This window comes from Petromyzon marinus, chromosome 49 (genome assembly GCF_048934315.1).
Source record: "Petromyzon marinus isolate PM22_M1 ecotype Great Lakes invasive population chromosome 49, UKy_Petmar_22M1.pri1.0, whole genome shotgun sequence".
Lineage (NCBI taxonomy): Eukaryota > Metazoa > Chordata > Hyperoartia > Petromyzontiformes > Petromyzontidae > Petromyzon > Petromyzon marinus.
Genome location: NC_133715.1, coordinates 6,251,013 through 6,264,967, shown reverse-complemented (window position 1 = coordinate 6,264,967; position 13,955 = coordinate 6,251,013). Strand labels below are relative to the sequence as shown.

At 59.0% G+C, this 13,955-nt stretch overlaps 1 protein-coding gene across 13 annotated transcripts in view; it reads left to right on the top strand.

Annotated features, from left to right (window-relative positions):
• Positions 1-13,955, top strand: part of LOC116952920 (syntaxin-binding protein 5-like) — a 118,438-nt gene that overhangs the window by 61,141 nt on the left and 43,342 nt on the right. For all 13 annotated transcript variants that reach the window (XM_076074641.1, XM_076074642.1, XM_076074640.1 and 10 more), the window contains exons 3-4: positions 10,187-10,268; positions 13,630-13,730. In XM_076074641.1, the coding sequence (XP_075930756.1) occupies positions 10,187-10,268; positions 13,630-13,730 (183 nt within the window). The remainder of the gene's footprint in view (positions 1-10,186; positions 10,269-13,629; positions 13,731-13,955) is intronic.

The following is a 13,955-nucleotide window of genomic DNA, read 5'->3' as shown; positions in this document are numbered from 1 at the left end:
CAGCATTTTCCGGCCCAGGGATCCGGAAGCCCGACAGGGTCCACTTTAGCCTTAATAAGAGCGGTTCAATGCAGAGTGCATAGAGCAGCCCCGAGAGTGGGCATCCCTGCCTGACACCCCTCGTAACCACCAAGGGGGCACGGAGCCAATTATTCAGCTTCAGGAGGCTAGAAACGTTCGTGTAGAGGAGCCTCATGTACGCAATAAACCCCTCGCCCAACCCAAAGGACCTTAGCACCGCGTACAGGTAGTCGTGGCTAACCCGGTCAAAAGCCTTCTCTTGATCGAGGAAGAGGAGGCCAGTGTCCAGTCCATGCGTGACCGCCAGGTCGATCACGTCCCTGACCACCCCGATGTTGTCATGGATAGATCGCCCCGGGATACAGTACGTCTGTTCCGGCTGGATGATCTTCCCCGCCGCGCCCTTCAACCGGTTAACCAAAGCCTTTGCGACGATTTTGTATTCCGTGCATAGCACGGACACCGGCTGCCAGTTCGTAACGAGGCGCAAGTCTCCCCTCTTGGGCAATAGGGTAACCACTGCCCTCCTGGAACTCTGCGGCAACTCCCCTTTAGCTAGACTCGCATTCAGCACCTCGACCAGTGGAGGGCCGAGCTCACCCCAAAAGGCCTTAAAGAATTCGGCCGGGAGGCCATTGATCCCAGGTGCCCTCCCAGTAGCGAGGCCACTCACCGCAGCCTCCAGTTCCTAGAGGGTGATCAGCCCTTCCAGCTGCTTCATCTCGAGGGGGGTCAGTCTAGGCACACCCTCTAACAATTCCCCAAGAGCTTCCCCTTGGATGCTTTCTGCAGTAACAAGATCCTCGTTAAAACCCCTAACGACCCTAGCGATGCCCTCATCGCTCGTGTGGACTTCGCCACTCGGGGCCTGCAGACTGGAAATAAGGTTTTTGGTGACTGGCTGCCTCTGTTGCCTGAAAAAAATTTGGTCGGCGCATCCATCTGTAGCAGATGTTGCATCCTCCGATTTACAAAGGCCTTATAGGCTTCCTGATCTGACACAGACCTCACCAGCCATTGCTGCTCCAAGAGCGTGCGGCGGTCCACATTAGCCTGGGGTGAGCCCAGCTCTGCTTCCAGCGCCAGCAGCTCATTCCGTAGTCGCTCTTCCTGTTCCCGCCTAGCTACGGTGTGCTGGCTCATAAGTCGCTCGCATAGTGACCCTACCTGCACCTTCCCATTTTCCCACCATCGCCGGAGAGAGTCACAGGTGCCCTTACGCATTACCTACACCTTTCAGAAGGCCCTGAAAGCCCTCTGGAAGTCCGCATTCTCTAAGAGTTGCAGGTTGAACCGCCAGCAGGGACTGCGCTGCCCAACAAGGGGGAGGCGCAAGCGTACGGTAACCAGGTGGTGGTCGGAAAACCCGGACGGCACAACCTTGCTCTCGCCGAGCAGGTTGGCACCGTCGGCATTCACGGAGAGGCGGTCCAGCCGTGCGAGGCTGATCCACCCTTGAGTACCGGCACCACGTGTACTGCCTCTGGGCCGGATGTTGCAGGCGCCACGTGTCGAGTAGGTTTAGCCTCCGCACCATGTCGCCCAACGCCCGCGCCGACTCCGGATGAGGCTCGGCGCCGTTATGGTCGAGAGCCGGGTCGAGGGTGCAATTAAAATTACCCCCGACGACAGCGAGCACTTCGTCCGAGTCGGCTTCCTCCAGGGCGTCCCGCAGCGCGCCCGAGAAGAAGAGCCCCCTCTCGCGGCTCGCGCTCGGCACGTACAAGTTCACCACCCGCAGCCGCCTGGTGTCGCCGAGCACAAAATCCGCCGTAATCAGGTGCCCCTTCACGATCTCCTTAAAGGTCACATGGTCAGGAGTGAACTTCGGGCCGCACACAATGGCGACCCCCGCCCGGTTGGCCTCCCCATGGCTAAAGAAGGTCCGGCCGCCCATGAGGTGTTGTCGTTGAGCCTGCAGAGCGACATCGAGGTGCGTCTCTTGTAGGAGCGCCACTTCGACCTTTTGGTCATCAAGAAAACGACACACGCGTCGCCAACTCTCGTCACTACGGGCGCTATTACAATTCAACCTTGGCACACGGACACCTGACGCCATGGCAATAGGTATCGGGGTTGGCACCTGGTGATCACTTCGGCAGGGGAGTGCACCCCTTTCCTCAGTTTTTGCGCCAACGCCTTCAGGCGGTAGCATTCCTGGGGGGTGAACGCAAATTTCTGTGGCTCACGGCAGATCTTTTGCGCAGCCTTCAGGAACCCCATCACGTCGGGGAAGGAGGCCTCGGCGTCGACCCCCCACTTCCTGTAGGTGGCCTGGAGGAAGCGGAGGATCTCGTCGGGAGTACATTCCCTCTCCCCTCTAATTCGCGAGAAACTTAGCTCGCTCATGTCGTCGTCGTTGACGTCGGACCCCGACTATGCATCGTCGTCGGAGTCCCCGTGCGTGCCGGCGCGGCCCTCGGCCGTCACCTCCTCCGTCGAACCGCACGGAGCCGGGGTCTCGCCAGGCTCAGGGCGACTCTCTTCCTCGGGTTCCGCAGTCATCACCTCGTCGTGCAGCGAGGTGGGTGAAGGGGCACCCTCGGGCGCCGTCGCGCCTAACGGCACCACGGCGGCGGTCAGTGCCCCCCCCCCCCCCCCCCCCGTCGGTCGTGTTGGGGCAGCTGAGGCCGGGTCCGACGGTCGCTCCGGCACCTCGGCAACGTCCGGCGGGTGGGCCTCGCCAACGGCGTCCACCGCGTCCCGCGGCTCGTTACCGCTCCCCGTCGCTGCAGCCGTGCGGTCGTCCGGCTCGTTGTTGTCGCCGGCGATCGCCGTCCGCTTGGGAAGGGCACCAACGCGTCCTGCCGCTGCGGGGCCGCCCTTAGCCTTGCGCTTCCGCGACGTGACGACAGTGAAGCCGTCCCATTGGCCATTGAGTGCCGACTCTGCGCAGTCAGCTGCAGAGTCAGCGTGGTCCTGCTGCTGCTGCTGCTGCTGCGGCCGCTCCCACTGCTGCTGCTCGCTGTGCTGCTGCAGTTGCGGGTCGTCCTGTTGCTGCAGCTGCTGCGGCCGTTCCTGCTGCTGCTGCTGCTCGGTGCGCCGCTGCAGTGGCTGGTCGTCCTGCTGCCGCTGCTTTGGCTTCTGCTGCCGCTGCTGTTGCTGCGGTTGTCGCTGCTGCTGCTGCTGCTCCGCCTGTACCGGTGCAGGCTGTGCAGCGTTCTCCTTCACCTTGGCCGGGCAGTTTCTCCAGGCGTGGCCGGCACCACCACACCCAAAACACCGCGGCACGGCTGTGGAGGCGTACACGGTGTAGCAGTGACCATCAATTGTGTACTTGAGGGTCACGTCGAGGTCCGTGTTGCCGTCCTTCAAAATCATTAAAGTTTGGCTGCTGGAGCGACAAAGGCAGCATGACGATGCACGAGGCCACCGTGCCGAAACGTCGCAGGTCTCGCTGCAGGTCGGCGCCTTCGAGGAAGGGCGGCACGCCGGAGAGCAGCACCCTGACGGCGGGCGATAAGAGCGGGGTGCACTGCACGAACAGCTCCCCCCCCCCCCCCCCCCGATGTGGAGCCCCGTCTCCACGAGGCGCGTCACTACGATGCCCTCCTCGGCCACGTGGACGACCACGCCGCGGTGTTGCCGTGGGGCGGTGAGGAGGCCTCGTGGACGACCACGCCCCGGTGTTGCCGTGGGGCGGTGAGGAGGCTCGCGTGGCCGACGCACGCGGCCACCGCGGCGGCGACGGCCCCGACGACGATCTCGGGCGGAGGGAAACAGACGATGCCGTTCCTCCGCGAGAGAGACTCCAACCTGGGGGTGCCGCGCCACGATGAGCGGCAGCAGTACACCAGCGCGCGACGAGAATACACGACCCAAAAACAAATAAATAAAATAACAAACTACAAAAAACAAAGGAGAATTATTCACAAGAAGGCAGAAGAAGGAAGAGGAAGGAAAAGATGAAACGGACAGCACGAGAGAGAGAGAGACGGAGGAGTGCTGTGAGGGAATGGGTGAAACAAAGAGAGAGGAGGGGGGGGGGAGGCAGAGGCTCCAGGCCGCTAGACCACGCACACCTGGGGCGTGGTGGTGGTGGTGAGTGCCGTAGGGACGGAGTCACTTGGTAAAGAGCCAGAGAGAGACAAGGCTACACCACGTGAAAAGACCAACACACACAGAGAGAAGGGGTAGATGGAAAGTTTAACTCAAACACAGCCGCGATGGGAAAAGAGGCACGAAGAGAGAGGAGAGGGGGGAGGGGGAGGCAGGGGCCCCAGGCTGCTCGACCAGCACCACGTGGTGCCTGGGGCCCCAGGTTGCTCGACCAGCACCACGTGGTGCCTGGGGCCCCAGGTTGCTCGACCAGCACCACGTGGTGCCTGGGGCCCCAGGTTGCTCGACCAGCACCACGTGGTGCCTGGGGCCTCAGGCTGCTCGACCAGCACCACGTGGTGCCTGGGGCCCCAGGCTGCTCGACCAGCACCACGTGGTGCCGTAGAGACGGAGGGAAAACACAAAAAATTCACAATAAGCAGCACCACGTGAAGGAATAAAAGTACTCACAGTGAAGGAGAGAAAGTTGTTGACCTCAAAAGACTCTATAAACGAAAAAAATAAGGGGCTACAACGTTTATAAAACTGTGTCCACTCTCTCAGGCTCGGGTATGGGTGGTGAACAACCAGGCCCCTGTGCACGCCAGGTGGGGAGCCAGGAGCTCCGCCAGGACGCAGTCTCTTCCCAGAATGCATAGAGAGACTAAAAGAGAGAGAGAGACAAAGACAGAGAGAAAGACGGAGAGACACACAGAGAGGGAGACACAGAGAGGGAGACACACAGAGAGTGAGACACGGAGAGAGAGACACACAGAGAGACACAAACAGAGAGAGATACACGCAGAGAGAGACACGGAGAGAGAGAGACACACACAGAGAGACATACAGAGAGAGAGACAAAGACGGAGGGAGAGACTACAGTCGCTGTGCGTGAAGGAGACACGGGGAGGTCAGGCGAGTCGCGGGTCCCTGCCGACTCCGTCTTATCAGCCCGAGCCTTATCTCTACCTCTCGCCACTATCTCACGGGCGCAGTCAATATGACAGCAGCGGGGGGGCAGGGGAGCGAGGGGGGGGGCGCTCCTGTATTGGACGAGCAGGCGGAGAAGGACCGGGCCTCGTAATCGCGATGTAAGTAAAGGCGCAGCCCTGCAACGTCTTGCTCAACGCCACTGCCCTGGCGGTAGGGGAGAGGTAGGGGGGAGGTAGAGGAGAGGTGGGGGGGGCGGTAGGGGGTAGGTAGAGGGGAGGTAGAGGGGAGGTGGGGGGGGTTGGAGGGAGGTAGAGGAGAGGTGGGGGGGCGGTAGGGGGGAGGTAGAGGGGAGGTAGAGGGGAGGTAGAGGGGAGGTGGGGGGGGAGGTTGGAGGGAGGTTGAGAGGAGGTGGGGGGAGGTGGGGGGAGGTTGGGGGGAGGTTGAGAGGAGGTGGGGGGAGGTTGGGGGTAGGTAGAGAGGAGGTAGGGGAGGTGGGGGGGAGGGGGGGGGGAGCAGCTCCACTGAACATAGGTGGATCTGTCAGAGGACGAGCTCCAACGGGCACGCCGGCCAGAGATGACGTTTGACGAGGTGGGAAGAATCTTAATTTGAAGCTTTCGTGACTGCAGGAATCCATACTCTCTGGTTCTTTCGTGTACGTGACTTTACCGAAAGAACCAGAGCGTATGAGGTGTTGATGAAGAGTTACCCACGCTTCGCCCACAACACACGGTGACCTGCCGTGCGTTGCCATCACTGCGGTGAAACCCATTCACGCTGCTGCTGGCTGGACCAGGGCTGAGGACCTGGCCCGGTTGTTTGAACTGGAGTCCAACCCGGGCCACCTCTGGATTGTAATTCCGACGTTCTGACCGTGACAGCGTGGTGATGATGATGATGGTGATGCAGCAGCAGCTGATGATGATGACGATGATTGTTGCTTTTGTTTGCTGCTGCTGATTCCGTTGCGACTAACGATGATTCTATTTCTGTTGCTGATTTTGTTGCATGAAGGCTTCGGCAGAAAGCCTTGGTTGTTGGAGCGGAGAGTGCGTGTGGAGAGGGAGTGGAGTGAGATGAGCGGAGAGAGGTTGTTGTTGGTGGTGGTGTTTGTTGTTGTTGTTGTTGGCGTGAGTGCCTCTGTGGATCATACGAATTGTTCATCTGCTGTGAGGGATTTGTCTTTTGCAGGGTTTGGCGAAGGGCTTCATGGGAAGGGTGTCCAGCTAAGGAAGTGCGTGTGTCTGTGTGTGTCTGTGTGTGTGTCTGTGTGTGTGTCATTGTGTTGTGGGGAGCGATAGTGTTGCGGTTAGCGCGCTGCGCTATGAACCCGGCGACCCGGGTTCGATTCCCGCTCACGTCCAACACCAGTGACGATTATTTTAACCGGTCCCGGGCCTCCCCTAGGTCGACTCAGCCTCAAATGAGTACCTGGTGCAGTGTGTAAACATTGCCACTAGGGAGACAAAGGCGGTCGGGCGTGGTGCTGGCCACCCACCCCCTCGTGTACCGTTCCGGCCTTCATAGGCGCTCGCTAACAGCACTAGCCCCTACAGTCTGTTAAGGCTACACGGGGGATCTTTGTCTTTTGTATCATTGTGTATGTGGCAGTGTGTGTATGTGTTAGCGAGCGCCTATGAAGCGGTGGTGTAGGGGTTAGCGCTACGCTGCGATATGAACCCGACGGCCCGAGTTCGATTCCCACTCACGGCCAACACCAGTGACGATTAGCGGAACCGGTCCTGGGCCTCCTCCCCTAGGTCGACTCAGCCTCAAACGAGTAGAGGCGGCCAGGCGTGGTGCTGGCCACCCACCCCCTCGTGCGCCGTGCCGGCCTTCATAGGTGCTCTCTAACAGCACTTGCCCCAACATTCTGTTGAGGCTACACGGAGGAATCTTTGTCTTTGTGTGTTAGCGAGCACCTATAACGGCCGACACGGCACACGGAAGGGGTAGGTGGCCAGTAGGGCCGAACGATTAAGCGAAATCGCAATTTCAAACAATGTGATTAGTAAATCGCAAAGACTTCGATTTATTTGCGATTTCAAAAGTCCTATTACTTGCTTATTAGAATAGTTTTATTTATTATCATAACTTAACAATTCTATGTTTGATTGTTCTATTTCAATTAAAACATTTTAATAAATACATGTTGGAAGCCATGCATATATTTTAAGTTCTCATCCTTGCATTAGAATATATAGAGAGCAGTTCATAGTTTGATAGTATCACGTGGTAATGCTCCATCACATGTTTTAAATCTATTACACAGTGAATATTGAACTGAAGCTTGTCTTTAAAAAATGCAATCGCAAATCAAATCGCAATCGCAATATCTGTCAGAAAAATTGCAATTAGAAATGTTCCCCAAATCGTTCAGCCCTAGTGGCCAGCACCACGCCCGGCCGCTTTTGTCTCCCCAGTGGCGATGTTCACACACCGCACCAGGTACTCACATTTGAGGCCGAGTCTACCTAGGGGAGGCCCAGGACCGCAGCGTAGCGCTAACCGCAATGCCCCTGCGTTCTTCGATCCCGGCGACCCGAGTTCGATTCCCGCTCACGACCAACCAACAACCGTGACGATTATCTGAACCGGTCCTGAGCCTCCCCTAGGTCGACTTGGCCTCGAACGAGTACATCCACTATCAACCCACATCATCACAATCGTCGTCGTCATCATCACGTGGGCTGGATACCCCCCCCTCCCCCGTCTTCTCCGCGTGCCACTCCTAACGATTCAGTCCGGCATCGCGCGCATCGACCCCCGTGTTTAATTAGCGTAACCTGAATACACAAACCCGTGCGTCGCTCTCGCCGTGTTAGCGTGTGTGTGTGTACGTGTGTGTGTGTACGTGTGTGTGTACGTGTGTGTGTACGTGTGTGTGTACGTGTGTGTGTACGTGTGTGTGTACGTGTGTGTGTTGTGGGGAGCGATAGTGTAGCGGTTAGCGCTACGCTGCGCTATGAACCTGGCGACCCGGGTTCGATTCCCGCTCACGGCCAACATCAGTGTCGATTATCTGAACCGGTCCCGGGCCTCTCCTAGGTCGACTCAGCCTCAAATGAGTACCTGGTGCGGTGTGTAAACATTGCCACTAGGGAGACAAAGGCGGTCGGGCGTGGTGCTGGCCACCCACCCCCTCGTGTACCGTTCCGGCCTTCATAGGTTCTCGCTAACAGCACTTGCCCCTACAGTCTGTTAAGGCTATATGGGGGATCTTTGTCTTTTGCGTGTGTGTGTGTACGTGTGTGTCTGTGCGTGGGGAGCGGTGGTGTAGCGGTTAGCGCGCTGCGCTGTGAACCTGGCGATCCGAGTTCGATTCCCGCTCACGGCCAGCACCGGTGACAATTATCTGAACCAGTCATAGGCCTCCCCTAGGTCGGCTCAGCCTCAAAATGTGTGCCTAGTGCCACTAGGTAGACAAAGGCGGCCGGGCGTGGTGCTGGCCACCCAGCCGCCTCGGTGCGCCGTGCCGGCCTTCATAGGTGCTCGCTCACAGCACTTGCCCCAACAGTCCGTTGAGGCTGTACGGGGGATCTTCGTCTTGCGTACGATGGCAATGCTGGCTGGCCATGACGGGTCGTTTCGCAGACCACGGTGGTGGCACTCCGGAGGAGAGGGGTTTGCGTATCGCCCTGGTGATGTTCTGCTGAGGTTGATGGTTCCACTCCTGGTGTCTTCGAGGATGATGATGATGAGCAGGAGGAGGAGCAATGTCAAAGCCAGGAGGAGGTGGAGGAGGTGTGTGCGTGCGTGCGTTTAGGTGCTCGCGAACAGCACTTGCCCTGGCAACCCGTGCGCAGGCATATACCACTGGGGGGGGTTTGGGGGGAGTCCTTATGTGTTTGGACTCGGGCACGTGCGCGCGTGTGAACGCGCAGCTTTGTGCTTGCAAGGTGCGTGTTGAGGTTCAACTGAGCGTGTAGCAGTCGCTTCCAATACTCATCAGAGACGCGACGGGGTGGGGGGGGTGGGGTGTGGTTGGGGGATCTTTAAGCCAATTAATAATCCCATCCTTTAGCCACCGAGAGGGGAAGCCAACCATCGATAGATTGATTGAACAAAAAAGTTCCACTATCGACTCCCCGTGTCACTGACTCTCCACCACTCTCCACCACTCTCCCACGCTCTCTCTCTCACGCTCTCCCCCACGCTGAATCGGAACCAGGCGGTCACTCACACCACTGACGACTGTCACCGTGGCCGGGTTAAAAGAGCAGGGGCGCGCTAACTACTGCGCCACCGCTCCCACTGCGGTGTTTATAGTTTTTTTTTTTACCTGGCGTCATCCTCAACATCTCCCCCTCCTCCCCCGGGCCGCACACCAATTATCACCTTGTGACAGTTAGATTCCCCTTAATTGGAAGCAGCGCACGCGCGCGACGTGAGCGCTAATTGGCCATAATGACCGTGGCGCTGAGTGGGTGGGGGAAAGGGTGGGGGGAGGGTGGGGGGAAAGGTAGGGGGAGGGTGGGGGGAAAGGTGGGGGGAGGGTGGGGGGAAAGGTGGGGGGAGGGTGGGGGAAAGGGTGGGGGGAGAGGTGGGGGGAAAGGTGGGGGGGAGGGTGGGGGGAGAGGTGAAGGGTAGGGGGGTGGTATTCCACGTCCGTGCGCACGTGGCTGGCGCGTTCTCTACGCTGCCGCATTTTAATCGAATATTTGCGGTGACGACCGTTGGCTTAATGCCGCTTGGTTTGGCGCGCCGGGCTCACGAAGCGTGGGAGAACTGACGGCGGCGATGGGACGGGGATTGAAGGAGGAGTGCGCGTCAGAGAAGCGCAGGAAGAGAGGCGAAGCGTGACGGGAGCGGCGGGGGGGACGCGCAGATCGGAGGGCGCGCGCCACGCTTTAGAGGCTTCCGTGTTGACTGTGGGAGACAATCGGGAGTGGTGCTTGGGCCGGACGTCTCACGTCTCCAAGGGACCACGAGGGTCGTGTGAGGGTGATGGTGGTGGTGGGGGGAGCCGTGGTGTAGCGGTTCGCGCTGCGCTGCGACACCCGGCGGCCCGAGTTGGATTCCTGCTCTCGGCCAACACCACCGGTGATGATAATAGTGGTCATCGGCATCACGGTACCGATAATGCCGATAATGATGGTCCTGATGGTGATGGCAACGATCATGTAGCCTCTGATGATGCTGATGATGATACTGCTGATGATGCTGCTGATGATGATCCTTAACGAAGACGCAGACTGGGCCGTCCTGGTGTTGACTGCCACTGCCAACACGACAACGGAGCCGCGGTCATTCAGCTCCAGTTCCTCATCAACGAGGTGAGACCTCTTCCAAAGACAAAGATCCCCCGTATAGCTTTAACATACTTCTGTGGCAAGTGCTGTTGGCGAGAGATAATGACCTCCTCCACACACACACACGAACAAAGACAAAGATCCCCCATATAGCCTTCACCGACTTTTGGGGCAAGTGATATTTGCGCACGAACGCATGCACAGTGACATGCACGCTGTCATACCCACACGCGCAAACGTTCATCAACATCATTACAGCGCCTGTGCCAGGCCAGGTGCACTTTGAGGTCATGTGACGTATCGAAGGCTCGCTGGCAGGAGGTCACGGGACAGACCCAGGTGCCATGGGTTGACTGACTGAGATGACTGGCAGATGCACCGTGAGATCCCCACACAATCCAGCCTTACCCACACACGCGCACGCACACACACGAACGCTCTCATACCCACACGTGCTGTTTGGTCTGCAGAGAACAAAGCGCAGAGCACTGCGCTAATGAGCTCTCTCGCTCTCCCCCTCACTCGCTCTCCCCCCACTCTCCCCCCACTCTCTATTGATGAGCTCTACCCCCAACCCCCCTCTCTGGCTTCCTTTTACCCCTCTTTCTCTCCCCCCCCCCCATCTCTCCCCACACTCTCTCCCCCCCTCTCTCTACTCCCTCTCCCCCCCTCTCTCTACTCCCTCTCCCCCGCTCTCTCCACACTCTCGCCTCTCTCCATCTCTCTCCATCTCTCTCCCTCTCATCTCTGCCCCTCTTCACGAGAGCCCCTATCGCTTCGCCGTTGTCGCACCTCGCTCTGTGCACGTGGTGGTGACGACGACGACGACGATTGCTGACGATGGTGGTGGTGGTGGTGACAGACGAGCGGTGGCGCAGCGGTTGGCGCACTGCACTACTTTAGCGGCAGTGCCACCCCCCGCGGGCGATCGTTCCGAGCGCTCGCCCGGCAGAGCCTCGCGAACACTTTTCGGGAGGGTCCTGCCAACGATGTTTCACGCCCCGCTGCTGCTGCTCTACCAATCCACAAGGTGGCATTTGCGGTGGGATTTTTTTTCGTTCAAACTCGGCGGAAACTTGGAACCTGTGACACCGGCACGCGACGGGCCTCCTCTTGCCAACGGTCTCGCGGGGATCTTTGACGGCCGTTGGCATCACGGTCGACGCATGCAGACGGCAGCTTTGACCCGGGCGTCCCGCTGGATCCGAACCGTGATCCCCACCCCCTCCCCCCCCTCTGCAACAAAGAAAGCGGTCGACACGCTGCTAACCACGTGACCTCCAATGGCTGGTGGTGGGCTGGGGGGGCGGCTGAAAGTTCGTGAGAGCGGAGAGATCTTTACGGTTTTAAACCGGATTTACGAACGCGTGGTAAACATCTTGCGTGTAATGTTTAACGCGCGCGCACGCACGCGGTGCCCCGCGGAGCGTCGCACACGACGGGAAGTGGAAGGGGTTATTGCCATGGGGGTTAGGGGCGAGGGCCCTAAATCGTTGTCTGCTGCTGCTCGTGGGAGTGATTTGCAGCCGGGTGGCGTTAGGCACTCCTGGACTTGGCACCGCATGCGACGCTGCGAAAGATCAAAGACCGAAACGCCCCTCGGCGCGCCGGATGTCATGGGATCTCGCAAGCTAAGCAGGAGGCTTGAGCCTGGTTAACAATTGGATTGGGAAAACAACGACCACCGCTGTCACCTATAGGGCTTGCCAGGTGTTGCAAAGCGTGGGGGCTGCGAGTGGACGATAGATCGCAGCATCGTGATGGGGTGAGATCCACAGAGAGATGTGGTCCTGCTCACTGGATCGATCGAGTCCATGGAATGAATCCATCTGTGCGGAGGTGCGAGTGTTGTCTCCTTGCTATGCACGGTGGGTGTTCTCCATGTGCTCCGGTTTGCATGGGCGACCACCGCCACGACCAGCAGCAGCAGCAGCAGGGCTTGCCAGGTGTTGTAGGCGTGAGGGCAGGCAGTGCGGCGAGGCCAGGAGGTGGCGGTGCCGCGCGTCTCCCCCACGTGGACAGCGGCGCAGGGGCTGCTGGGCTGTCTCCGGGCTTCTCCCGTTGCCTCCTCTCCCACACACGAAGCCAAAAACCCTCATCGCCAAACCACAGAATTCACGGCCCAAACATCCCAGCGGAGTGGCAGCAGCAGCAGCACGACCTCTCCTGACTTTCCTGGGTGAATAAAGGACATTGTTGCGACCATTCTTGTGTGTAACTCCTGGCATATGTGTATATAATCTGAGAGCAAGTCTCTCCATCCCTGGCCATTCATGATTCACAACAGCTGAGCCCAGGCCTCCAAACGCTCGGTCGGCACAGAGGTGGTGGAACGAGGCCACGGGTGGCTCTACTTGGCTGACGAGGCCCCAGCGAGGACGAGGCCACCACACGAGCCCGCTCGCCATGGAGGTTCGCGGTTCGAATCCCGAGCAGCCGCCCCGGTTATTACCGCGTGCGAAATGTGGTAACGCGACCGCTCCACTCCGTCCGTTTCGCTAGCAGCGGATGTTAAAATAAAATAAACGATCGACTATCTTGATTTAACCAGTTAAGGCCCACTGAGCTATGTAGCTCTTTGTCAGAAGCGACCTGGCTATCACCAACGATAGCTCAACGAAGTGGCTCATCATCACGTGGAAATTTCCAGCAGCCAAACAATCTGAACGCACGTTGATTCTTAGTGCGGAGGGAAAAACCTGGAGGCCTCTACGCGACCGGCCACGGGGAGAACACACAAACTTCGAACATGCAGGCATCAGGGTCGGGATTGAACCCACGACCTCCTGTATACCAGGCGAGGTAGTTAACATCTCCTAGCCACCGCGACTCCACCCGTGGCTTCCCACTTGTCTCCACACTGGCCTCCACTCTCGCAAGAGTTTGACCGTGTTGCGCCTGTGTCACGGTCACGTGTCCGGTGGGGGATCGCGTGGCCGCTGCGGCAGCGATCGCCCCCTGGTGCGAAGACTCGGCAGGGCCCTCCTAGAAGAAGAGCCAATTAGTAAACAAACGTTCAGTAGGGTTGGCCCAACAACATTGCCATGCGGTTGGGACCACGTGTCTCCACCGTGCGCGCGTATTTGTCTGCTTGTTTGTATCCGAGCGTCTCAATGTGTGCGCATGCGTGTCTCCGCTTGTCTTTCAGTGTGTCTCCGTTTCTCCATCTGTCTTCGGGTGTCCCAGTTTCTCCGTGTGTTCCCGTGTCCCTCATGTCTCCACGTATCCCCGTGTCTCCCCATGTCCCCGTGTTTTTTGCGCGGCAGGGCGCCCTGGTGAGCGTGTTTGCAGATGGCAGTCTTTGTGTCTCCACATCTCTAGACCTGGGGCCCGTGTCTCCGCGTGTCCCCCTGTCTCCATGTGGCCCCGTGTCTCTGCGTGGCAGGGCGCCCTGGTGAGCGTGTCTGCGGACGACAGCCTCAACCTCTGGAACCTGCGGCAGAAGCGGCCGGCAGTCCTCCACTCTCTGAAGTTCAACCGCGAGAGGTGACGGGGGCCGGGAGGTCGCCACGTGCAGAGACGAGACGACACGGAGACGCGGGAGATGCGGATGCAGAGACGTGCGGGGGGATGGGTGGGGAGAGCTGCAGTGGCACGGGGAGGGATATGGAGGAACACGGGGGAGACACAAGGGGAGGCATGGGGAGACGGACAGAGAGCAGGACACACACGGAGCAACATGGAGAGAGAGATAGATGGGGAGCCAGAGGG